Below are 27,511 nucleotides of genomic sequence, written 5' to 3'. Positions count from 1 at the left end.
AGACTCAGCATGTGTTATCTGTCTCTACAGTAGACTCAGTATGTGTTATCTGTCTCTACAGTAGACTCAGTAGACTCAGTATGTGTCATCTGTCTCAACAGTAGACTCAGCATGTGTTATCTGTCTCTACAGTAGACTCAGTAGACTCAGTATGTGTTATCTGTCTCTACAGTAGACTCAGTAGACTCAGTATGTGTTATCTGACTCTACAGTAGACTCAGTAGACTCAGTATGTGTTATCTGTCTCTACAGTAGACTCAGCATGTGTTATCTGTCTCTACAGTAGACTCAGTAGACTCAGTATGTGTTATCTGTCTCTACAGTAGACTCAGTAGACTCAGCATGTGTTATCTGTCTCTACAGTAGACTCAGTAGACTCAGTATGTGTTATCTGTCTCTACAGTAGACTCAGTATGACTGTTATCTGTCTCTACAGTAGACTCAGCATGTGTTATCTGTCTCTACAGTAGACTCAGTATGTGTTATCTGTCTCTACAGTAGACTCAGTAGACTCAGCATGTGTTATCTGTCTCTACAGTAGACTCAGTAGACTCAGTATGTGTTATCTGTCTCTACAGTAGACTCAGTAGACTCAGTATGTGTTATCTGTCTCTACAGTAGACTCAGTAGACTCAGTATGTGTTATCTGTCTCTACAGTAGACTCAGTAGACTCAGTATGTGTTATCTGTCTCTACAGTAGACTCAGCATGTGTTATCTGTCTCTATAGTAGACTCAGCATGTGTTATCTGTCTCCACAGTAGACTCAGTATGTGTTATCTGTCTCTACAGTAGACTCAGCATGTGTTATCTGTCTCTACAGTAGACTCAGTAGACTCAGCATGTGTTATCTGTCTCTACAGTAGACTCAGTATGTGTTATCTGTCTCTACAGTAGACTCAGTAGACTCAGTATGTGTTATCTGTCTCAACAGTAGACTCAGTAGATCTGTCTCTAGTAGACTCAGTATGTGTTATCTGTCTCAACAGTAGACTCAGTATGTGTTATCTGTCTCTACAGTAGACTCAGTAGACTCAGTATGTGTTATCTGTCTCTACAGTAGACTCAGCATGTGTTATCTGTCTCTACAGTAGACTCAGCATGTGTTATCTGTCTCTACAGTAGACTCAGTATGTGTTATCTGTCTCTACAGTAGACTCAGTAGACTCAGTATGTGTCATCTGTCTCAACAGTAGACTCAGCATGTGTTATCTGTCTCTACAGTAGACTCAGTAGACTCAGTATGTGTTATCTGTCTCTACAGTAGACTCAGTAGACTCAGTATGTGTTATCTGACTCTACAGTAGACTCAGTAGACTCAGTATGTGTTATCTGTCTCTACAGTAGACTCAGCATGTGTTATCTGTCTCTACAGTAGACTCAGTAGACTCAGTATGTGTTATCTGTCTCTCAGTAGACTCAGTAGACTCAGCATGTGTTATCTGTCTCTACAGTAGACTCAGTAGACTCAGTATGTGTTATCTGTCTCTACAGTAGACTCAGTATGTGTTATCTGTCTCTACAGTAGACTCAGCATGTGTTATCTGTCTCTACAGTAGACTCAGTATGTGTTATCTGTCTCTACAGTAGACTCAGTAGACTCAGCATGTGTTATCTGTCTCTACAGTAGACTCAGTAGACTCAGTATGTGTTATCTGTCTCTACAGTAGACTCAGTAGACTCAGTATGTGTTATCTGTCTCTACAGTAGACTCAGTAGACTCAGTATGTGTTATCTGTCTCTACAGTAGACTCAGTAGACTCAGTATGTGTTATCTGTCTCTACAGTAGACTCAGCATGTGTTATCTGTCTCTATAGTAGACTCAGCATGTGTTATCTGTCTCCACAGTAGACTCAGTATGTGTTATCTGTCTCTACAGTAGACTCAGCATGTGTTATCTGTCTCTAGAGACTCAGTAGACTCAGCAGTGTTATCTGTCTCTACAGTAGACTCAGTATGTGTTATCTGTCTCTACAGTAGACTAGACTCAGTACTCAGTACTATCTGTCTCTACAGTAGACTCAGTATGATCTGTCTCAACAGTAGACTCAGTATGTGTTATCTGTCTCAACAGTAGACTCAGTATGTGTTATCTGTAGACTCAGTAGACTCAGTAGACAGTAGACTCAGTATGTGTTATCTGTCTCTACAGTAGACTCAGTAGTAGACTCAGTAGACTCAGTTATCTGTCTCTACAGTAGTAGACTCAGCATGTGTTATCTGTCTCTACAGTAGACTCAGTATGTGTTATCTGTCTCTACAGTAGACTCAGCATGTGTTATCTGTCTCTACAGTAGACTCAGTATGTGTTATCTGTCTCTACAGTAGACTCAGTAGACTCAGTATGTGTTATCTGTCTCTACAGTAGACTCAGTAGACTGTCTCAGTAGACTCAGTATGTGTTATCTGTCTCTACAGTAGACTCAGTAGACTCAGTGTGTTATCTGTCTCTACAGTAGACTCACTGTCTCTACAGTAGACTCAGTAGACTAGTATGTTATCTGTCTCTACAGTAGACTCAGTAGACTAGTAGACTCATGTGTTATCTGTCTCTACAGTAGACTCAGTAGACTCAGTAGTGTTATCTGTCTCTACAGTAGACTCAGTATGTGTTATCTGTCTCTACAGTAGACTCAGTAGACTCAGTATGTGTTATCTGTCTCTACAGTAGACTCAGTAGACTCAGCATGTGTTATCTGTCTCTACAGTAGACTCAGCATGTGTTATCTGTCTCTACAGTAGACTCAGTAGACTCAGTATGTGTTATCTGTCTCTACAGTAGACTCAGTATGTGTTATCTGTCTCTACAGTAGACTCAGTAGACTCAGTATGTGTATCTGTCTCTACAGTAGACTCAGTAGACTCAGTATGTGTTATCTGTCTCTACAGTAGACTCAGTAGACTCAGTAGACTTATCTGTCTCTACAGTAGACTCAGTAGACTCAGTATGTGTTATCTGTGACTCAGTAGACTGTCTCAGTACTCAGTAGACTCAGTATGTGTTATCTGTCTCTACAGTAGACTCAGTAGACTCAGACTGTGTTATCTGTCTCTACAGTAGACTCAGTAGACTCAGTATGTGTTATCTGTCTCTACAGTAGACTCAGTAGACTCAGTATGTGTTATCTGTCTCTCTAGTAGACTCAGTAGACTCAGTATGTGTTATCTGTCTCTACAGTAGACTCAGTAGACTCAGTATGTGTTATCTGTCTCTACAGTAGACTCAGCATGTGTTATCTGTCTCTATAGTAGACTCAGCATGTGTTATCTGTCTCCACAGTAGACTCAGTATGTGTTATCTGTCTCTACAGTAGACTCAGCATGTGTTATCTGTCTCTACAGTAGACTCAGTAGACTCAGCATGTGTTATCTGTCTCTACAGTAGACTCAGTATGTGTTATCTGTCTCTACAGTAGACTCAGTAGACTCAGTATGTGTTATCTGTCTCAACAGTAGACTCAGTATGTGTTATCTGTCTCTACAGTAGACTCAGTATGTGTTATCTGTCTCAACAGTAGACTCAGTATGTGTTATCTGTCTCTACAGTAGACTCAGTAGACTCAGTATGTGTTATCTGTCTCTACAGTAGACTCAGCATGTGTTATCTGTCTCTAGACTAGTAGACTCAGCATGTGTTATCTGTCTCTACAGTAGACTCAGTATGTGTTATCTGTCTCTACAGTAGACTCAGTAGTGTTATCTGTCTCTATAGTAGACTCAGCATGTGTTATCTGTCTCTACAGTAGACTCAGTAGACTCAGTATGTGTTATCTGTCTCTACAGTAGACTCAGCGTGTGTTATCTGTCTCAACAGTAGACTCAGTATGTGTTATCTGTCTCTACAGTAGACTCAGTAGACTCAGCGTGTGTTATCTGTCTCTACAGTAGACTCAGTATGTGTTATCTGTCTCTACAGTAGACTCAGCGTGTGTTATCTGTCTCTACAGTAGACTCAGTAGACTCAGCATGTGTTATCTGTCTCTACAGTAGACTCAGTAGACTCAGTATGTGTTATCTGTCTCTACAGTAGACTCAGTATGTGTTATCTGTCTCTACAGTAGACTCAGTAGACTCAGTATGTGTTATCTGTCTCTACAGTAGACTCAGTAGACTCAGCATGTGTTATCTGTCTCTACAGTAGACTCAGCATGTGTTATCTGTCTCTACAGTAGACTCAGTAGACTCAGTATGTGTTATCTGTCTCTACAGTAGACTCAGTATGTGTTATCTGTCTCTACAGTAGACTCAGTAGACTCAGTATGTGTTATCTGTCTCTACAGTAGACTCAGTAGACTCAGCATGTGTTATCTGTCTCTACAGTAGACTCAGCATGTGTTATCTGTCTCTACAGTAGACTCAGTAGACTCAGTATGTGTTATCTGTCTCTACAGTAGACTCAGCATGTGTTATCTGTCTCTACAGTAGACTCAGCATGTGTTATCTGTCTCTACAGTAGACTCAGTAGACTCAGTATGTGTTGTCTGTCTCTACAGTAGACTCAATAGACTCAGTATGTGTTATCTGTCTCTACAGTAGACTCAGTATGTGTTATCTGTCTCTACAGTAGACTCAGCATGTGTTATCTGTCTCTACAGTAGACTCAGTATGTGTTATCTGTCTCTACAGTAGACTCAGTAGACTCAGCATGTGTTATCTGTCTCTACAGTAGACTCAGTAGACTCAGTATGTGTTATCTGTCTCTACAGTAGACTCAGTAGACTCAGTATGTGTTATCTGTCTCTACAGTAGACTCAGTAGACTCAGTATGTGTTATCTGTCTCTACAGTAGACTCAGTAGACTCAGTATGTGTTATCTGTCTCTACAGTAGACTCAGCATGTGTTATCTGTCTCTATAGTAGACTCAGCATGTGTTATCTGTCTCCACAGTAGACTCAGTATGTGTTATCTGTCTCTACAGTAGACTCAGCATGTGTTATCTGTCTCTACAGTAGACTCAGTAGACTCAGCATGTGTTATCTGTCTCTACAGTAGACTCAGTATGTGTTATCTGTCTCTACAGTAGACTCAGTAGACTCAGTATGTGTTATCTGTCTCAACAGTAGACTCAGTATGTGTTATCTGTCTCTACAGTAGACTCAGTATGTGTTATCTGTCTCAACAGTAGACTCAGTATGTGTTATCTGTCTCTACAGTAGACTCAGTAGACTCAGTATGTGTTATCTGTCTCTACAGTAGACTCAGCATGTGTTATCTGTCTCTACAGTAGACTCAGCATGTGTTATCTGTCTCTACAGTAGACTCAGCATGTGTTATCTGTCTCTACAGTAGACTCAGCATGTGTTATCTGTCTCTATAGTAGACTCAGCATGTGTTATCTGTCTCTACAGTAGACTCAGTAGACTCAGCATGTGTTATCTGTCTCTACAGTAGACTCAGCGTGTGTTATCTGTCTCAACAGTAGACTCAGTATGTGTTATCTGTCTCTACAGTAGACTCAGTAGACTCAGCGTGTGTTATCTGTCTCTACAGTAGACTCAGTAGACTCAGTATGTGTTATCTGTCTCTACAGTAGACTCAGTATGTGTTATCTGTCTCTAGTAGACTCAGTAGACTCAGCATGTGTTATCTGTCTCTAGTAGACTCAGTAGACTCAGTATGATCTGTCTCTACAGTAGACTCAGTATGTGTTATCTGTCTCTACAGTAGACTCAGTAGACTCAGTATGTGTTATCTGTCTCTACAGTAGACTCAGTAGACTCAGCATGTGTTATCTGTCTCTACAGTAGACTCAGCATGTGTTATCTGTCTCTACAGTAGACTCAGTAGACTCAGTATGTGTTATCTGTCTCTACAGTAGACTCAGTATGTGTTATCTGTCTCTACAGTAGACTCAGTAGACTCAGTATGTGTTATCTGTCTCTACAGTAGACTCAGTAGACTCAGCATGTGTTATCTGTCTCTACAGTAGACTCAGTATGTGTTATCTGTCTCTACAGTAGACTCAGTAGACTCAGTATGTGTTATCTGTCTCTACAGTAGACTCAGCATGTGTTATCTGTCTCTACAGTAGACTCAGCATGTGTTATCTGTCTCTACAGTAGACTCAGTAGACTCAGTATGTGTTATCTGTCTCTACAGTAGACTCAGTAGACTCAGTATGTGTTATCTGTCTCTACAGTAGACTCAGTAGACTCAGTATGTGTTATCTGTCTCTACAGTAGACTCAGTAGTGTTATCTGTCTCTACAGTAGACTCAGTATGTGTTATCTGTCTCTACAGTAGACTCAGTATGTGTTATCTGTCTCTACAGTAGACTCAGTGTGTTATCTGTCTCTACAGTAGACTCAGTAGACTCAGTATGTGTTATCTGTCTCTACAGTAGACTCAGTAGACTCAGTATGTGTTATCTGTCTCTAGTAGACTCAGTAGACTCAGTATGTGTTATCTGTCTCTACAGTAGACTCAGTAGTGTTATCTGTCTCTACAGTAGACTCAGACTGTGTTATCTGTCTCTACAGTAGACTCAGTATGTGTTATCTGTCTCTACAGTAGACTCAGTATGTGTTATCTGTAGACAGTAGACTCAGTAGACTCAGTATGTGTTATCTGTCTCTACAGTAGACTCAGTATGTGTTATCTGTCTCTACAGTAGACTCAGTAGACTAGTATGACTGTTATCTGTCTCTACAGTAGACTCAATAGACTCAGTATGTGTTATCTGTCTCTACAGTAGACTCAGTAGACTCAGTATGTGTTATCTGTCTCTACAGTAGACTCAGTATGTGTTATCTGTCTCTACAGTAGACTCAGTATGTGTTATCTGTCTCTACAGTAGACTCAGCATGTGTTATCTGTCTCTACAGTAGACTCAGTAGACTCAGTAGACTGTAGTATCTGTCTCTAGTAGACTCAGTAGACTCAGTATGTGTTATCTGACTCTACTGGTAGACTCAGTAGACTCAGTATGTGTTATCTGTCTCTACAGTAGACTCAGCATGTGATCTGTCTCTACAGTAGACTCAGTAGACTCAGTATGTGTTATCTGTCTCTACAGTAGACTCAGTAGACTCAGTATGTGTTATCTGTCTCTCAGTAGACTCAGTAGACTCAGTGTTATCTGTCTCTACAGTAGACTCAGTAGACTCAGTATGTGTTATCTGTCTCTACAGTAGACTCAGTATGTGTTATCTGTCTAGACAGTAGACTCAGCATGTGTTATCTGTCTCTACAGTAGACTCAGTATGTGTAGATCTGTCTCTACAGTAGACTCAGTAGACTCAGTATGTGTTATCTGTCTCTAGACAGTAGACTCAGTAGACTCAGTATGTGTTATCTGTCTCTACAGTAGACTCAGTAGACTCAGTATGTGTTATCTGTCTCTACAGTAGACTCAGTAGACTCAGTATGTGTTATCTGTCTCTACAGTAGACTCAGTAGACTCAGTATGTGTTATCTGTCTCTACAGTAGACTCAGCATGTGTTATCTGTCTCTATAGTAGACTCAGTATGTGTATCTGTCTCCACAGTAGACTCAGTATGTGTTATCTGTCTCTACAGTAGACTCAGCATGTGTTATCTGTCTCTACAGTAGACTCAGTATGTGTTATCTGTCTCTACAGTAGACTCAGTAGACTCAGTGTGTTATCTGTCTCTAGTAGACAGTAGACTCAGTAGACTCAGTATGTGTTATCTGTCTCTACAGTAGACTCAGTAGACTCAGTATGTGTTATCTGTCTCTACAGTAGACTCAGTAGACTCAGTATGTGTATCTGTCTCTACAGTAGACTCAGTAGACTAGACTCAGTATGTGAGTAGACTCAGTAGTCTCTACAGTAGACTCAGTAGACTCAGACTGTCTCTAGTAGACTCAGTAGACTCAGTATGTGTTATCTGTCTCTACAGTAGACTCAGTATGTGTTATCTAGACTCAGTAGTCTCTACAGTAGACTCAGCATGTGTCTCTACAGTAGACTCAGCATGTATCTGTCTCTACAGTAGACTCAGTAGACTCAGCATGTGTTATCTGTCTCTACAGTAGACTCAGTATGTGTTATCTGTCTCTACAGTAGACTCAGTAGACTCAGTATGTGTTATCTGTCTCTACAGTAGACTCAGTAGACTCAGTATGTGTTATCTGTCTCTACAGTAGACTCAGTAGACTCAGTATGTGTTATCTGTCTCTACAGTAGACTCAGCATGTGTTATCTGTCTCTACAGTAGACTCAGTATGTGTTATCTGTCTCTACACTGTAGACTCAGTATGTGTTATCTGTCTCTACAGTAGACTCAGTAGACTCAGTAGACTTATCTGTCTCTACAGTAGACTCAGTAGACTCAGTATGTGTTATCTGTCTCTACAGTAGACTCAGTAGACTCAGTATGTGTTATCTGTCTCTACAGTAGACTCAGTGTGTTATCTGTCTCTACAGTAGACTCAGTAGACTCAGTATGTGTTATCTGTCTCTACAGTAGACTCAGTAGACTCAGTATGTGTAGACTGTCTCTACAGTAGACTCAGTAGACTCAGTATGTGTTATCTCTACAGTAGACTCAGTAGACTCAGTATGTGTTATCTGTCTCTAGTAGACTCAGTAGACTCTGTCAGTAGACTCAGTGTTATCTGTCTCTACAGTAGACTCAGTAGTAGACTCAGTAGACTGTTATCTGTCTCTACAGTAGACTCAGTAGACTCAGTATGTGTTATCTGTCTCTACAGTAGACTCAGTAGACTCAGTATGTGTTATCTGTCTCTAGTAGACTCAGTAGACTCAGTATGTGTTATCTGTCTCTAGTAGACTCAGTAGACTCATCTGTCTCTAGTAGACTCAGTAGACTCAGTATGTGTTATCTGTCTCTAGTAGACTCAGTAGACTCAGTATGTGTTATCTGTCTAGACTCAGTAGACTCAGTAGATCTGTCTCTACAGTAGACTCAGTAGACTAGTCTCTACAGTAGACTCAGTATGTGTATCTGTCTCTAGTAGACTCAGTATGTGTTATCTGTCTCTAGTAGACTAGTAGACTCAGTAGTGTTATCTGTCTCTCAGTAGACTCAGTAGACTCAGTAGATCTGTCTCACTAGTAGACTCAGTAGACTCAGTATGTGTTATCTGTCTCTACAGTAGACTGTAGACTCAGTAGACTCAGTAGATCTGTCTCTAGACAGTAGACTCAGTATGTGTTATCTGTCTCTACAGTAGACTCAGTAGTGATCTGTCTCTACAGTAGACTCAGTAGACTGTCTCTACAGTAGACTCAGTAGACTGTCTCTAGTAGACTAGACTGTGTTATCTGTCTCTACAGTAGACTCAGTATGTGTTATCTGTCTCTACAGTAGACTCAGTAGACTCAGTATGTGTTATCTGTCTCTACAGTAGACTCAATAGACTCAGTATGTGTTATCTGTCTCTACAGTAGACTCAGTAGACTCAGTATGTGTTATCTGTCTCTACAGTAGACTCAGTATGATCTGTCTCTACAGTAGACTCAGTATGTGTTATCTGTCTCTACAGTAGACTCAGTAGTCTCTACAGTAGACTCAGTATGTGTTATCTGTCTCTACAGTAGACTCAGTAGACTCAGTATGTGTTATCTGACTCTACAGTAGACTCAGTAGACTCAGTATGTGTTATCTGTCTCTACAGTAGACTCAGTGATGTGTTACTCTGTCTCTACAGTAGACTCAGTAGACTCAGTATGTGTTATCTGTCTCTACAGTAGACTCAGTAGACTCAGTATGTGTTATCTGTCTCTACAGTAGACTCAGTAGACTCAGCATGTGTTATCTGTCTCTACAGTAGACTCAGTAGACTCAGTATGTGTTATCTGTCTCTACAGTAGACTCAGTATGTGTTATCTGTCTCTACAGTAGACTCAGCATGTGTTATCTGTCTCTACAGTAGACTCAGTATGTGTTATCTGTCTCTACAGTAGACTCAGTAGACTCAGCATGTGTTATCTGTCTCTACAGTAGACTCAGTAGACTCAGTATGTGTTATCTGTCTCTACAGTAGACTCAGTAGACTCAGTATGTGTTATCTGTCTCTACAGTAGACTCAGTAGACTCAGTATGTGTTATCTGTCTCTACAGTAGACTCAGTAGACTCAGTATGTGTTATCTGTCTCTACAGTAGACTCAGCATGTGTTATCTGTCTCTATAGTAGACTCAGCATGTGTTATCTGTCTCCACAGTAGACTCAGTATGTGTTATCTGTCTCTACAGTAGACTCAGCATGTGTTATCTGTCTCTACAGTAGACTCAGCATGTGTTATCTGTCTCTACAGTAGACTCAGTAGACTCAGCATGTGTTATCTGTCTCTACAGTAGACTCAGTATGTGTAATCTGTCTCTACAGTAGACTCAGTAGACTCAGTATGTGTTATCTGTCTCTAGAGTAGACTCAATAGACTCAGTATGTGTTATCTGTCTCTACAGTAGACTCAGTAGACTCAGTATGTGTTATCTGTCTCTACAGTAGACTCAGCATGTGTTATCTGTCTCTACAGTAGACTCAGTATGTGTTATCTGTCTCTACAGTAGACTCAGCATGTGTTATCTGTCTCTACAGTAGACTCAGTAGACTCAGTATGTGTTATCTGTCTCTACAGTAGACTCAGTAGACTCAGTATGTGTTATCTGTCTCTAGACAGTAGACTCAGTATGTGTTATCTGTCTCTACAGTAGACTCAGCATGTAGTAGATCTGTCTCTACAGTAGACTCAGTATGTGTTATCTGTCTCTACAGTAGACTCAGTAGACTCAGCATGTGTTATCTGTCTCTACAGTAGACTCAGTATGTGTTATCTGTCTCTACAGTAGACTCAGTAGACTCAGTATGTGTTATCTGTCTCTACAGTAGACTCAATAGACTCAGTATGTGTTATCTGTCTCTACAGTAGACTCAGTAGACTCAGTATGTGTTATCTGTCTCTACAGTAGACTCAGCATGTGTTATCTGTCTCTACAGTAGACTCAGTATGTGTTATCTGTCTCTACAGTAGACTCAGCATGTGTTATCTGTCTCTACAGTAGACTCAGTAGACTCAGTATGTGTTATCTGTCTCTACAGTAGACTCAGTAGACTCAGTATGTGTTATCTGACTCTACAGTAGACTCAGTAGACTCAGTATGTGTTATCTGTCTCTACAGTAGACTCAGCATGTGTTATCTGTCTCTACAGTAGACTCAGTAGACTCAGTATGTGTTATCTGTCTCTACAGTAGACTCAGTAGACTCAGTATGTGTTATCTGTCTCTACAGTAGACTCAGTAGACTCAGCATGTGTTATCTGTCTCTACAGTAGACTCAGTAGACTCAGTATGTGTTATCTGTCTCTACAGTAGACTCAGTATGTGTTATCTGTCTCTACAGTAGACTCAGCATGATCTGTCTCTACAGTAGACTCAGTATGTGTTATCTGTCTCTACAGTAGACTCAGTAGACTCAGATGTGTTATCTGTCTCTACAGTAGACTCAGTAGACTCAGTATGTGTTATCTGTCTCTACAGTAGACTCAGTAGACTCAGTATGTGTTATCTGTCTCTACAGTAGACTCAGTAGACTCAGTATGTGTTATCTGTCTCTACAGTAGACTCAGTAGACTCAGTATGTGTTATCTGTCTCTACAGTAGACTCAGCATGTGTTATCTGTCTCTATAGTAGACTCAGCATGTGTTATCTGTCTCCACAGTAGACTCAGTATGTGTTATCTGTCTCTACAGTAGACTCAGCATGTGTTATCTGTCTCTACAGTAGACTCAGCATGTGTTATCTGTCTCTACAGTAGACTCAGTAGACTCAGCATGTGTTATCTGTCTCTACAGTAGACTCAGTATGTGTTATCTGTCTCTACAGTAGACTCAGTAGACTCAGTATGTGTTATCTGTCTCAACAGTAGACTCAGTATGTGTTATCTGTCTCTACAGTAGACTCAGTATGTGTTATCTGTCTCAACAGTAGACTCAGTATGTGTTATCTGTCTCTACAGTAGACTCAGTAGACTCAGTATGTGTTATCTGTCTCTACAGTAGACTCAGCATGTGTTATCTGTCTCTACAGTAGACTCAGCATGTGTTATCTGTCTCTACAGTAGACTCAGTAGACTCAGCATGTGTTATCTGTCTCTACAGTAGACTCAGCGTGTGTTATCTGTCTCAACAGTAGACTCAGTATGTGTTATCTGTCTCTACAGTAGACTCAGTAGACTCAGCGTGTGTTATCTGTCTCTACAGTAGACTCAGTATGTGTTATCTGTCTCTACAGTAGACTCAGCGTGTGTTATCTGTCTCTACAGTAGACTCAGTAGACTCAGCATGTGTTATCTGTCTCTACAGTAGACTCAGTAGACTCAGTATGTGTTATCTGTCTCTACAGTAGACTCAGTATGTGTTATCTGTCTCTACAGTAGACTCAGTAGACTCAGTATGTGTTATCTGTCTCTACAGTAGACTCAGTAGACTCAGCATGTGTTATCTGTCTCTACAGTAGACTCAGCATGTGTTATCTGTCTCTACAGTAGACTCAGTAGACTCAGTATGATCTGTCTCTACAGTAGACTCAGTATGTGTTATCTGTCTCTACAGTAGACTCAGTAGACTCAGTATGTGTTATCTGTCTCTACAGTAGACTCAGTAGACTCAGCATGTGTTATCTGTCTCTACAGTAGACTCAGCATGTGTTATCTGTCTCTACAGTAGACTCAGTAGACTCAGTATGTGTTATCTGTCTCTACAGTAGACTCAGCATGTGTTATCTGTCTCTACAGTAGACTCAGCATGTGTTATATGTCTCTACAGTAGACTCAGTAGACTCAGTATGTGTTATCTGTCTCTACAGTAGACTCAATAGACTCAGTATGTGTTATCTGTCTCTACAGTAGACTCAGTAGACTCAGTATGTGTTATCTGTCTCTACAGTAGACTCAGTAGACTCTGTCTCTACAGTAGACTCAGTATGTGTATCTGTCTCTACAGTAGACTCAGCATGTGTTATCTGTCTCTACAGTAGACTCAGTATGTGTTATCTGTCTCTACAGTAGACTCAGTATGTGTATCTGTCTCTCAGTAGACTCAGTATGTGTTATCTGTCTCTACAGTAGACTCAGTAGACTCAGTAGTGTTATCTGTCTCTACAGTAGACTCAGTATGTGTTATCTGTCTCTACAGTAGACTCAGTAGACTCAGTATGTGTTATCTGTCTCTACAGTAGACTCAGTATGTGTTATCTGTCTCTACAGTAGACTCAGTATGTGTTATCTGTCTCTACAGTAGACTCAGCATGTGTTATCTGTCTCTACAGTAGACTCAGTAGACTCAGTATGTGTTATCTGTCTCTACAGTAGACTCAGCATGTGTTATCTGTCTCTACAGTAGACTCAGTATGTGTTATCTGTCTCTACAGTAGACTCAGCATGTGTTATCTGTCTCTACAGTAGACTCAGTAGACTCAGTATGTGTTATCTGTCTCTACAGTAGACTCAGTAGACTCAGTATGTGTTATCTGTCTCTACAGTAGACTCAGTATGTGTTATCTGTCTCTACAGTAGACTCAGCATGTGTTATCTGTCTCTACAGTAGACTCAGCATGTGTTATCTGTCTCTACAGTAGACTCAGTAGACTCAGCATGTGTTATCTGTCTCTACAGTAGACTCAGTATGTGTTATCTGTCTCTACAGTAGACTCAGTAGACTCAGTATGTGTTATCTGTCTCTACAGTAGACTCAATAGACTCAGTATGTGTTATCTGTCTCTACAGTAGACTCAGTATGTGTTATCTGTCTCTACAGTAGACTCAGTATCTGTCTCTACAGTAGACTCAGTATGTGTTATCTGTCTCTACAGTAGACTCAGCATGTGTTATCTGTCTCTACAGTAGACTCAGTAGACTCAGTATGTGTTATCTGTCTCTACAGTAGACTCAGTAGACTCAGTATGTGTTATCTGACTCTACAGTAGACTCAGTAGACTCAGTATGTGTATCTGTCTCTACAGTAGACTCAGCATGTGTTATCTGTCTCTACAGTAGACTCAGTAGACTCAGTATGTGTTATCTGTCTCTACAGTAGACTCAGTAGACTCAGTATGTGTTATCTGTCTCTACAGTAGACTCAGTAGACTCAGCATGTGTTATCTGTCTCTACAGTAGACTCAGTAGACTCAGTATGTGTTATCTGTCTCTACAGTAGACTCAGTATGTGTTATCTGTCTACAGTAGACTCAGTAGTCTCTACAGTAGACTCAGTATGTGTTATCTGTCTCTACAGTAGACTCAGTATGTGTTATCTGTCTCTACAGTAGACTCAGTAGACTCAGTATGTGTTATCTGTCTCTACAGTAGACTCAGTAGACTCAGTATGTGTTATCTGTCTCTACAGTAGACTCAGTAGACTCAGTATGTGTTATCTGTCTCTACAGTAGACTCAGTAGACTCAGTATGTGTTATCTGTCTCTACAGTAGACTCAGTAGACTGTTATCTGTCTCTACAGTAGACTCAGCATGTGTTATCTGTCTCCACAGTAGACTCAGTATGTGTTATCTGTCTCTACAGTAGACTCAGTATGTGTTATCTGTCTCTACAGTAGACTCAGCATGTGTTATCTGTCTCTAGACTAGTAGACTCAGTAGACTCAGTAGACATGTGTTATCTGTCTCTACAGTAGACTCAGTATGTGTTATCTGTCTCTACAGTAGACTCAGTAGACTCAGTATGTGTTATCTGTCTCAACAGTAGACTCAGTATGTGTTATCTGTCTCTACAGTAGACTCAGTATGTGTTATCTGTCTCAACAGTAGACTCAGTATGTGTTATCTGTCTCTACAGTAGACTCAGTAGACTCAGTATGTGTTATCTGTCTCTACAGTAGACTCACCATGTGTTATCTGTCTCTACAGTAGACTCAGCATGTGTTATCTGTCTCTACAGTAGACTCAGTAGACTCAGCATGTGTTATCTGTCTCTACAGTAGACTCAGCGTGTGTTATCTGTCTCAACAGTAGACTCAGTATGTGTTATCTGTCTCTACAGTAGACTCAGCGTGTGTTATCTGTCTCTACAGTAGACTCAGTATGTGTTATCTGTCTCTACAGTAGACTCAGCGTGTGTTATCTGTCTCTACAGTAGACTCAGTAGACTCAGCATGTGTTATCTGTCTCTACAGTAGACTCAGTAGACTCAGTATGTGTTATCTGTCTCTACAGTAGACTCAGTATGTGTTATCTGTCTCTACAGTAGACTCAGTAGACTCAGTATGTGTTATCTGTCTCTACAGTAGACTCAGTAGACTCAGCATGTGTTATCTGTCTCTACAGTAGACTCAGCATGTGTTATCTGTCTCTACAGTAGACTCAGTAGACTCAGTATGTGTTATCTGTCTCTACAGTAGACTCAGTATGTGTTATCTGTCTCTACAGTAGACTCAGTAGACTCAGTATGTGTTATCTGTCTCTACAGTAGACTCAGTAGACTCAGCATGTGTTATCTGTCTCTACAGTAGACTCAGCATGTGTTATCTGTCTCTACAGTAGACTCAGTAGACTCAGTATGTGTTATCTGTCTCTACAGTAGACTCAGCATGTGTTATCTGTCTCTACAGTAGACTCAGCATGTGTTATATGTCTCTACAGTAGACTCAGTAGACTCAGTATGTGTTATCTGTCTCTACAGTAGACTCAATAGACTCAGTATGTGTTATCTGTCTCTACAGTAGACTCAGTAGACTCAGTATGTGTTATCTGTCTCTACAGTAGACTCAGCATGTGTTATCTGTCTCTACAGTAGACTCAGCATGTGTTATCTGTCTCTACAGTAGACTCAGTATGTGTTATCTGTCTCTACAGTAGACTCAGCATGTGTTATCTGTCTCTACAGTAGACTCAGTATGTGTTATCTGTCTCTACAGTAGACTCAGTATGTGTTATCTGTCTCTACAGTAGACTCAGTATGTGTTATCTGTCTCTACAGTAGACTCAGTAGACTCAGCGTGTGTTATCTGTCTCTACAGTAGACTCAGTATGTGTTATCTGTCTCTACAGTAGACTCAGTAGACTCAGTATGTGTTATCTGTCTCTACAGTAGACTCAGTATGTGTTATCTGTCTCTACAGTAGACTCAGTATGTGTTATCTGTCTCTACAGTAGACTCAGCATGTGTTATCTGTCTCTACAGTAGACTCAGTAGACTCAGTATGTGTTATCTGTCTCTACAGTAGACTCAGTAGACTCAGTATGTGTTATCTGACTCTACAGTAGACTCAGTAGACTCAGTATGTGTTATCTGTCTCTACAGTAGACTCAGCATGTGTTATCTGTCTCTACAGTAGACTCAGTAGACTCAGTATGTGTTATCTGTCTCTACAGTAGACTCAGTATGTGTTATCTGTCTCTACAGTAGACTCAGCATGTGTTATCTGTCTCTACAGTAGACTCAGTATGTGTTATCTGTCTCTACAGTAGACTCAGTAGACTCAGCATGTGTTATCTGTCTCTACAGTAGACTCAGTAGACTCAGTATGTGTTATCTGTCTCTACAGTAGACTCAGTAGACTCAGTATGTGTTATCTGTCTCTACAGTAGACTCAGTAGACTCAGTATGTGTTATCTGTCTCTACAGTAGACTCAGTAGACTCAGTATGTGTTATCTGTCTCTACAGTAGACTCAGTAGACTCAGTATGTGTTATCTGTCTCTACAGAGACTCAGCATGTGTTATCTGTCTCTACAGTAGACTCAGCATGTGTTATCTGTCTCTACAGTAGACTCAGTATGTGTTATCTGTCTCTACAGTAGACTCAGTATGTGTTATCTGTCTCTACAGTAGACTCAGTAGACTCAGCATGTGTTATCTGTCTCTACAGTAGACTCAGTATGTGTTATCTGTCTCTACAGTAGACTCAGTATGTGTTATCTGTCTCTACAGTAGACTCAGTAGACTCAGCATGTGTTATCTGTCTCTACAGTAGACTCAGTAGACTCAGTATGTGTTATCTGTCTCTACAGTAGACTCAGTAGACTCAGTATGTGTTATCTGTCTCTACAGTAGACTCAGCATGTGTTATCTGTCTCTACAGTAGACTCAGCATGTGTTATCTGTCTCTACAGTAGACTCAGTAGACTCAGTATGTGTTATCTGTCTCTACAGTAGACTCAGTAGACTCAGTAGACTCAGCATGTGTTATCTGTCTCTACAGTAGACTCAGCATGTGTTATCTGTCTCTACAGTAGACTCAGTAGACTCAGTATGTGTTATCTGTCTCTACAGTAGACTCAGTAGACTCAGTATGTGTTATCTGTCTCTACAGTAGACTCAGTATGTGTTATCTGTCTCTACAGTAGACTCAGCATGTGTTATCTGTCTCTACAGTAGACTCAGTATGTGTTATCTGTCTCTACAGTAGACTCAGTAGACTCAGTATGTGTTATCTGTCTCTACAGTAGACTCAGCATGTGTTATCTGTCTCTACAGTAGACTCAGCATGTGTTATCTGTCTCTACAGTAGACTCAGCATGTGTTATCTGTCTCTACAGTAGACTCAGTAGACTCAGTATGTGTTATCTGTCTCTACAGTAGACTCAGTAGACTCAGTATGTGTTATCTGTCTCTACAGTAGACTCAGCATGTGTTATCTGTCTCTACAGTAGACTCAGTATGTGTTATCTGTCTCTACAGTAGACTCAGTAGACTCAGCATGTGTTATCTGTCTCTACAGTAGACTCAGTAGACTCAGTATGTTATCTGTCTCTACAGTAGACTCAGTAGACTCAGCATGTGTTATCTGTCTCTACAGTAGATTCAGCATGTGTTACCTGTCTCTACAGTAGACTCAGCATGTGTTATCTGTCTCTACAGTAGACTCAGCATGTGTTATCTGTCTCTACAGTAGACTCAGCATGTGTTATCTGTCTCTACAGTAGACTCAGCATGTGTTATCTGTCTCTACAGTAGACTCAGTATGTGTTATCTGTCTCTACAGTAGACTCAGCATGTGTTATCTGTCTCTACAGTAGACCCAGCATGTGTTACCTGTCTCTACAGTAGACTCAGCATGTGTTATGTCTCTACAGTAGACTCAGTATGTGTTATCTGTCTCTACAGTAGACTCAGCATGTGTTATCTGTCTCTACAGTAGACTCAGCATGTGTTATCTGTCTCTACAGTAGACTCAGCATGTGTTATCTGTCTCTACAGTAGACTCAGCATGTGTTATCTGTCTCTACAGTAGACTCAGCATGTGGACTCTCACCTCCATCACTGCCAACACAGTCTATGATGAGACATTCACCCCGTGGGTCTGACTGGAGCCTGTAAACATCCACTGGGCTCTACAGAACAGAGAGGCAGGCACATTATTGTAAATGTACCACGCACGTAAGGTCTTCATCCCGAAAGGGACGAATGTATATTCACTGGTATATTACCTGGTAGAACACTATGTATATTACCAGGTAGAACACTATGTATATTACCTGGTAGAACACTATGTATATTACCTGGTAGAACACTATGTATATTACCAGGTAGAACACTATGTATATTACCTGATAGAACACTAGGTATATTACCTGGTATATTACCTGGTAGAACACTATGTATATTACCTGGTAGAACACTATGTATATTACCTGATAGAACACTATGTATATTACCTGGTATATTACCTGGTAGAACACTATGTATATTACCTGGTAGAACACTATGTATATTACCTGGTAGAACACTATGTATATTACCTGGTATATTACCTGGTAGAACACTATGTATATTACCTGGTATATTACCTGGTAGAACACTATGTATATTACCTGGTAGAACACTATGTATATTACCTGGTAGAACACTATGTATATTACCTGGTAGAACACTATGTATATTACCTGGTAGAACACTATGTATATTACCTGGTAGAACACTATGTATATTACCTGGTAGAACAGTATGTATATTACCTGGTAGAACACTATGTATATTACCTGATAGAACACTATGTATATTACCTGGTAGAACACTATGTATATTACCTGGTAGAACACTATGTATATTACCTGATAGAACACTATGTATATTACCTGATAGAACACTATGTATATTACCTGGTAGAACACTATGTATATTACCTGGTAGAACACTATGTATATTACCTGATAGAACACTATGTATATTACCTGGTAGAACACTATGTATATTACCTGGTAGAACACTATGTATATTACCTGGTAGAACACTATGTATATTACCTGGTAGAACACTATGTATATTACCTGGTAGAACACTATGTATATTACCTGGTAGAACACTATGTATATTACCTGGTAGAACACTATGTATATTACCTGGTATATTACCTGGTAGAACACTATGTATATTACCTGGTATATTACCTGGTAGAACACTATGTATATTACCTGGTAGAACACTATGTATATTACCTGGTAGAACACTATGTATATTACCTGGTAGAACACTATGTATATTACCTGGTAGAACACTATGTATATTACCTGGTAGAACACTATGTATATTACCTGGTAGAACACTATGTATATTACCTGGTATATTACCTGGTAGAACACTATGTATATTACCTGGTAGAACACTATGTATATTACCTGGTAGAACACTATGTATATTACCTGGTAGAACACTATGTATATTACCTGGTATATTACCTGGTAGAACACTATGTATATTACCTGGTAGAACACTATGTATATTACCTGGTAGAACACTATGTATATTACCTGGTAGAACACTATGTATATTACCTGGTAGAACACTATGTATATTACCTGATAGAACACTATGTATATTACCTGGTAGAACACTATGTATATTACCTGGTAGAACACTATGTATATTACCTGGTAGAACACTATGTATATTACCTGGTAGAACACTATGTATATTACCTGGTAGAACACTATGTATATTACCTGGTAGAACACTATGTATATTACCTGGTAGAACACTATGTATATTACCTGGTATATTACCTGGTAGAACACTATGTATATTACCTGGTATATTACCTGGTAGAACACTATGTATATTACCTGGTAGAACACTATGTATATTACCTGGTAGAACACTATGTATATTACCTGGTAGAACACTATGTATATTACCAGGTAGAACACTATGTATATTACCTGGTAGAACACTATGTATATTACCTGGTAGAACACTATGTATATTACCTGGTATATTACCTGGTAGAACACTATGTATATTACCTGGTATATTACCTGGTAGAACACTATGTATATTACCTGGTATATTACCAGGTAGAACACTATGTATATTACCTGGTAGAACACTATGTATATTACCTGGTATATTACCAGGTAGAACACTATGTATATTACCTGGTAGAACACCATGTATATTACCTGGTAGAACACTATGTATATTACCTGGTATATTACCTGATAGAACACTATGTATATTACCTGGTAGAACACTATGTATATTACCTACATTTACATTTACATTTAAGTCATTTAGCAGACGCTCTTATCCAGAGCGACTTACAAATTGGTGCATTCACCTTATGACCTCCAGTGGAACAGTAGTGCATCTAAATCTTTTTCAGGGGAGGGGGTGAGAGGGATTACTTTATCCTATCCTAGGTATTCCTTAAAGAGGTGGGGTTTCAGGTGTCTCCGGAAGGTGGTGATTGACTCCGCTGTCCTGGCGTCGTGAGGGAGTTTGTTCCACCATTGGGGGGCCAGAGCAGCGAACAGTTTTGACTGGGCTGAGCGGGAACTGTACTTCCTCAGTGGTAGGGAGGCGAGCAGGCCAGAGGTGGATGAACGCAGTGCCCTTGTTTGGGTGTAGGGCCTGATCAGAGCCAGGAGGTACTGAGGTGCCTGGTAGAACACTATGTATATTACCTGGTATATTACCTGGTAGAACACTATGTATATTACCTGGTATATTACCAGGTAGAACACTATGTATATTACCTGGTAGAACACCATGTATATTACCTGGTAGAACACTATGTATATTACCTGGTAGAACACTATGTATATTACCTGGTAGAACACTATGTATATTACCTGATATATTACCTGGTAGAACACTATGTATATTACCTGGTAGAACACTATGTATATTACCTGGTAGAACACTATGTATATTACCTGATAGAACACTATGTATATTACCTGGTAGAACACTATGTATATTACCTGGTAGAACACTATGTATATTACCTGGTAGAACACTATGTATATTACCAGGTAGAACACTATGTATATTACCTGGTATATTACCTGGTAGAACACTATGTATATTACCTGGTAGAACACTATGTATATTACCTGGTATATTACCTGGTAGAACACCATGTATATTACCTGGTATATTACCTGGTAGAACACTATGTATATTACCTGGTAGAACACTATGTATATTACCTGATAGAACAGTATGTATATTACCTGGTAGAACACTATGTATATTACCTGGTATATTACCTGGTAGAACACTATGTATATTACCTGATAGAACACTATGTATATTACCTGGTATATTACCTGGTAGAACACTATGTATATTACCTGGTAGAACACTATGTATATTACCTGGTAGAACACTATGTATATTACCTGGTAGAACACTATGTATATTACCTGGTATATTACCTGGTAGAACACTATGTATATTACCTGGTAGAACACTATGTATATTACCTGGTAGAACACTATGTATATTACCTGGTAGAACACTATGTATATTACCTGGTATATTACCTGGTAGAACACTATGTATATTACCTGGTAGAACACTATGTATATTACCTGGTAGAACACTATGTATATTACCTGGTAGAACACTATGTATATTACCTGGTAGAACACTATGTATATTACCTGGTAGAACACTATGTATATTACCTGGTAGAACACTATGTATATTACCTGGTAGAACACTATGTATATTACCTGGTAGAACACTATGTATATTACCTGGTAGAACACTATGTATATTACCTGGTAGAACACTATGTATATTACCTGGTAGAACACTATGTATATTACCTGGTAGAACACTATGTATATTACCTGGTATATTACCTGGTAGAACACTATGTATATTACCTGGTATATTACCTGGTAGAACACTATGTATATTACCTGGTAGAACACTATGTATATTACCTGGTAGAACACTATGTATATTACCTGGTAGAACACTATGTATATTACCAGGTAGAACACTATGTATATTACCTGGTAGAACACTATGTATATTACCTGGTAGAACACTATGTATATTACCTGGTATATTACCTGGTAGAACACTATGTATATTACCTGGTATATTACCTGGTAGAACACTATGTATATTACCTGGTATATTACCAGGTAGAACACTATGTATATTACCTGGTAGAACACTATGTATATTACCTGGTATATTACCAGGTAGAACACTATGTATATTACCTGGTAGAACACCATGTATATTACCTGGTAGAACACTATGTATATTACCTGGTATATTACCTGATAGAACACTATGTATATTACCTGGTAGAACACTATGTATATTACCTGGTAGAACACTATGTATATTACCTGGTATATTACCTGGTAGAACACTATGTATATTACCTGGTATATTACCAGGTAGAACACTATGTATATTACCTGGTAGAACACCATGTATATTACCTGGTAGAACACTATGTATATTACCTGGTAGAACACTATGTATATTACCTGGTAGAACACTATGTATATTACCTGATATATTACCTGGTAGAACACTATGTATATTACCTGGTAGAACACTATGTATATTACCTGGTAGAACACTATGTATATTACCTGGTAGAACACTATGTATATTACCTGGTAGAACACTATGTATATTACCTGGTATATTACCTGGTAGAACACTATGTATATTACCTGGTAGAACACTATGTATATTACCTGGTAGAACACTATGTATATTACCTGGTAGAACACTATGTATATTACCTGGTATATTACCTGGTAGAACACTATGTATATTACCTGGTAGAACACTATGTATATTACCTGGTAGAACACTATGTATATTACCTGGTAGAACACTATGTATATTACCTGGTAGAACACTATGTATATTACCTGATAGAACACTATGTATATTACCTGGTAGAACACTATGTATATTACCTGGTAGAACACTATGTATATTACCTGGTAGAACACTATGTATATTACCTGGTAGAACACTATGTATATTACCTGGTAGAACACTATGTATATTACCTGGTAGAACACTATGTATATTACCTGGTAGAACACTATGTATATTACCTGGTATATTACCTGGTAGAACACTATGTATATTACCTGGTATATTACCTGGTAGAACACTATGTATATTACCTGGTAGAACACTATGTATATTACCTGGTAGAACACTATGTATATTACCTGGTAGAACACTATGTATATTACCAGGTAGAACACTATGTATATTACCTGGTAGAACACTATGTATATTACCTGGTAGAACACTATGTATATTACCTGGTATATTACCTGGTAGAACACTATGTATATTACCTGGTATATTACCTGGTAGAACACTATGTATATTACCTGGTATATTACCAGGTAGAACACTATGTATATTACCTGGTAGAACACTATGTATATTACCTGGTATATTACCAGGTAGAACACTATGTATATTACCTGGTAGAACACCATGTATATTACCTGGTAGAACACTATGTATATTACCTGGTATATTACCTGATAGAACACTATGTATATTACCTGGTAGAACACTATGTATATTACCTGGTAGAACACTATGTATATTACCTGGTATATTACCTGGTAGAACACTATGTATATTACCTGGTAGAACACTATGTATATTACCTGGTAGAACACTATGTATATTACCTGGTAGAACACTATGTATATTACCTGGTATATTACCTGGTAGAACACTATGTATATTACCTGGTAGAACACTATGTATATTACCTGGTAGAACACTATGTATATTACCTGGTAGAACACTATGTATATTACCTGGTAGAACACTATGTATATTACCTGATAGAACACTATGTATATTACCTGGTAGAACACTATGTATATTACCTGGTAGAACACTATGTATATTACCTGGTAGAACACTATGTATATTACCTGGTAGAACACTATGTATATTACCTGGTAGAACACTATGTATATTACCTGGTAGAACACTATGTATATTACCTGGTAGAACACTATGTATATTACCTGGTATATTACCTGGTAGAACACTATGTATATTACCTGGTATATTACCTGGTAGAACACTATGTATATTACCTGGTAGAACACTATGTATATTACCTGGTAGAACACTATGTATATTACCTGGTAGAACACTATGTATATTACCAGGTAGAACACTATGTATATTACCTGGTAGAACACTATGTATATTACCTGGTAGAACACTATGTATATTACCTGGTATATTACCTGGTAGAACACTATGTATATTACCTGGTATATTACCTGGTAGAACACTATGTATATTACCTGGTATATTACCAGGTAGAACACTATGTATATTACCTGGTAGAACACTATGTATATTACCTGGTATATTACCAGGTAGAACACTATGTATATTACCTGGTAGAACACCATGTATATTACCTGGTAGAACACTATGTATATTACCTGGTATATTACCTGATAGAACACTATGTATATTACCTGGTAGAACACTATGTATATTACCTGGTAGAACACTATGTATATTACCTGGTATATTACCTGGTAGAACACTATGTATATTACCTGGTATATTACCAGGTAGAACACTATGTATATTACCTGGTAGAACACCATGTATATTACCTGGTAGAACACTATGTATATTACCTGGTAGAACACTATGTATATTACCTGGTAGAACACTATGTATATTACCTGATATATTACCTGGTAGAACACTATGTATATTACCTGGTAGAACACTATGTATATTACCTGGTAGAACACTATGTATATTACCTGATAGAACACTATGTATATTACCTGGTAGAACACTATGTATATTACCTGGTAGAACACTATGTATATTACCTGGTAGAACACTATGTATATTACCAGGTAGAACACTATGTATATTACCTGGTATATTACCTGGTAGAACACTATGTATATTACCTGGTAGAACACTATGTATATTACCTGGTATATTACCTGGTAGAACACCATGTATATTACCTGGTATATTACCTGGTAGAACACTATGTATATTACCTGGTAGAACACTATGTATATTACCTGATAGAACAGTATGTATATTACCTGGTAGAACACTATGTATATTACCTGATAGAACACTATGTATATTACCTGGTATATTACCTGGTAGAACACTATGTATATTACCTGGTAGAACACTATGTATATTACCTGGTATATTACCTGGTAGAACACTATGTATATTACCTGGTAGAACACCATGTATATTACCTGATAGAACACTAGGTATATTACCTGGTATATTACCTGGTAGAACACTATGTATATTACCTGGTAGAACACTATGTATATTACCTGGTATATTACCTGGTAGAACACTATGTATATTACCTGGTAGAACACTATGTATATCACCTGGTATTTTACCTGGTAGAACACTATGTATTAATATACATAGTGTTCTACCAGGTAAAATACCAGGTGATATACATAGTGTTCTACCAGGTAATATACATAGTGTACCTGGTAGAACACCATGTATATTACCTGGTAGAACACTATGTATATTACCTGGTAGAACACTATGTATATTACCTGGTAGAACACCATGTATATTACCTGGTATATTACCTGGTAGAACACTATGTATATTACCTGGTAGAACACCATGTATATTACCTGGTATAACACTATGTATATTACCTGGTAGAACACCATGTATATTACCTGGTAGAACACTATGTATATTACCTGGTAGAACACTATGTATATTACCTGGTAGAACACTATGTATATTACCTGGTAGAACACCATGTATATTACCTGATAGAACACTAGGTATATTACCTGGTATATTACCTGGTAGAACACTATGTATATTACCTGGTAGAACACGATGTATATTACCTGGTAGAACACTATGTATATTACCTGGTAGAACACTATGTATATTACCTGGTATATTACCTGGTAGAACACTATGTATATTACCTGGTAGAACACTATGTATATTACCTGGTATATTACCTGGTAGAACACTATGTATATTACCTGGTATTTTACCTGGTAGAACACTATGTATATTACCTGGTATATTACCTGGTAGAACACCATGTATATTACCTGGTAGAACACTATGTATATTACCTGGTAGAACACTATGTATATTACCTGGTAGAACACTATGTATATTACCTGGTAGAACACCATGTATATTACCTGATAGAACACTAGGTATATTACCTGGTATATTACCTGGTAGAACACTATGTATATTACCTGGTAATACACTATGTATATTACCTGGTAGAACACCATGTATATTACCTGGTAGAAGACTATGTATATTACCTGGTAGAACACTATGTATATTACCTGGTAGAACACTATGTATATTACCTGGTAGAACACTATGTATATTACCTGGTAGAACACTATGTATATTACCTGGTAGAACACTATGTATATTACCTGGTATATTACCTGGTAGAACACTATGTATATTACCTGGTAGAACACTATGTATATTACCTGGTAGAACACTATGTATATTACCTGGTAGAACACTATGTATATTACCTGGTAGAACACTATGTATATTACCTGGTATATTACCTGGTAGAACACTATGTATATTACCTGGTAGAACACTATGTATATTACCTGGTAGAACACTATGTATATTACCTGATAGAACACTAGGTATATTACCTGGTATATTACCTGGTAGAACACTATGTATATTACCTGGTAGAACACGATGTATATTACCTGGTAGAACACTATGTATATTACCTGGTAGAACACTATGTATATTACCTGGTATATTACCTGGTAGAACACTATGTATATTACCTGGTAGAACACTATGTATATTACCTGGTATATTACCTGGTAGAACACTATGTATATTACCTGGTATTTTACCTGGTAGAACACTATGTATATTACCTGGTATATTACCTGGTAGAACACCATGTATATTACCTGGTAGAACACTATGTATATTACCTGGTAGAACACTATGTATATTACCTGGTAGAACACTATGTATATTACCTGGTAGAACACCATGTATATTACCTGATAGAACACTAGGTATATTACCTGGTATATTACCTGGTAGAACACTATGTATATTACCTGGTAGAACACGATGTATATTACCTGGTAGAACACGATGTATATTACCTGGTAGAACACTATGTATATTACCTGGTATATTACCTGGTAGAACACTATGTATATTACCTGGTAGAACACCATGTATATTACCTGGTAGAAGACTATGTATATTACCTGGTAGAACACTATGTATATTACCTGGT

The 27,511-nt window shown here is 38.5% G+C and overlaps 1 protein-coding gene across 3 annotated transcripts in view; it reads right to left on the bottom strand.

Moving 5' to 3' along the window:
- Positions 1-27,511, bottom strand: part of LOC115128090 (CASP8 and FADD-like apoptosis regulator) — a 70,732-nt gene that overhangs the window by 7,598 nt on the left and 35,623 nt on the right. For all 3 annotated transcript variants that reach the window (XM_065019790.1, XM_065019796.1, XM_065019801.1), the window contains one exon: positions 18,200-18,278. In XM_065019790.1, the coding sequence (XP_064875862.1) occupies positions 18,200-18,278 (79 nt within the window). The remainder of the gene's footprint in view (positions 1-18,199; positions 18,279-27,511) is intronic.

Source organism: Oncorhynchus nerka, linkage group LG1 (assembly GCF_034236695.1).
Source record: "Oncorhynchus nerka isolate Pitt River linkage group LG1, Oner_Uvic_2.0, whole genome shotgun sequence".
In the NCBI taxonomy this organism is placed as follows: domain Eukaryota; kingdom Metazoa; phylum Chordata; class Actinopteri; order Salmoniformes; family Salmonidae; genus Oncorhynchus; species Oncorhynchus nerka.
The sequence above is the reverse complement of the archived record's forward strand: the minus strand, read 5'-3'. Positions and strand labels throughout refer to the sequence as shown.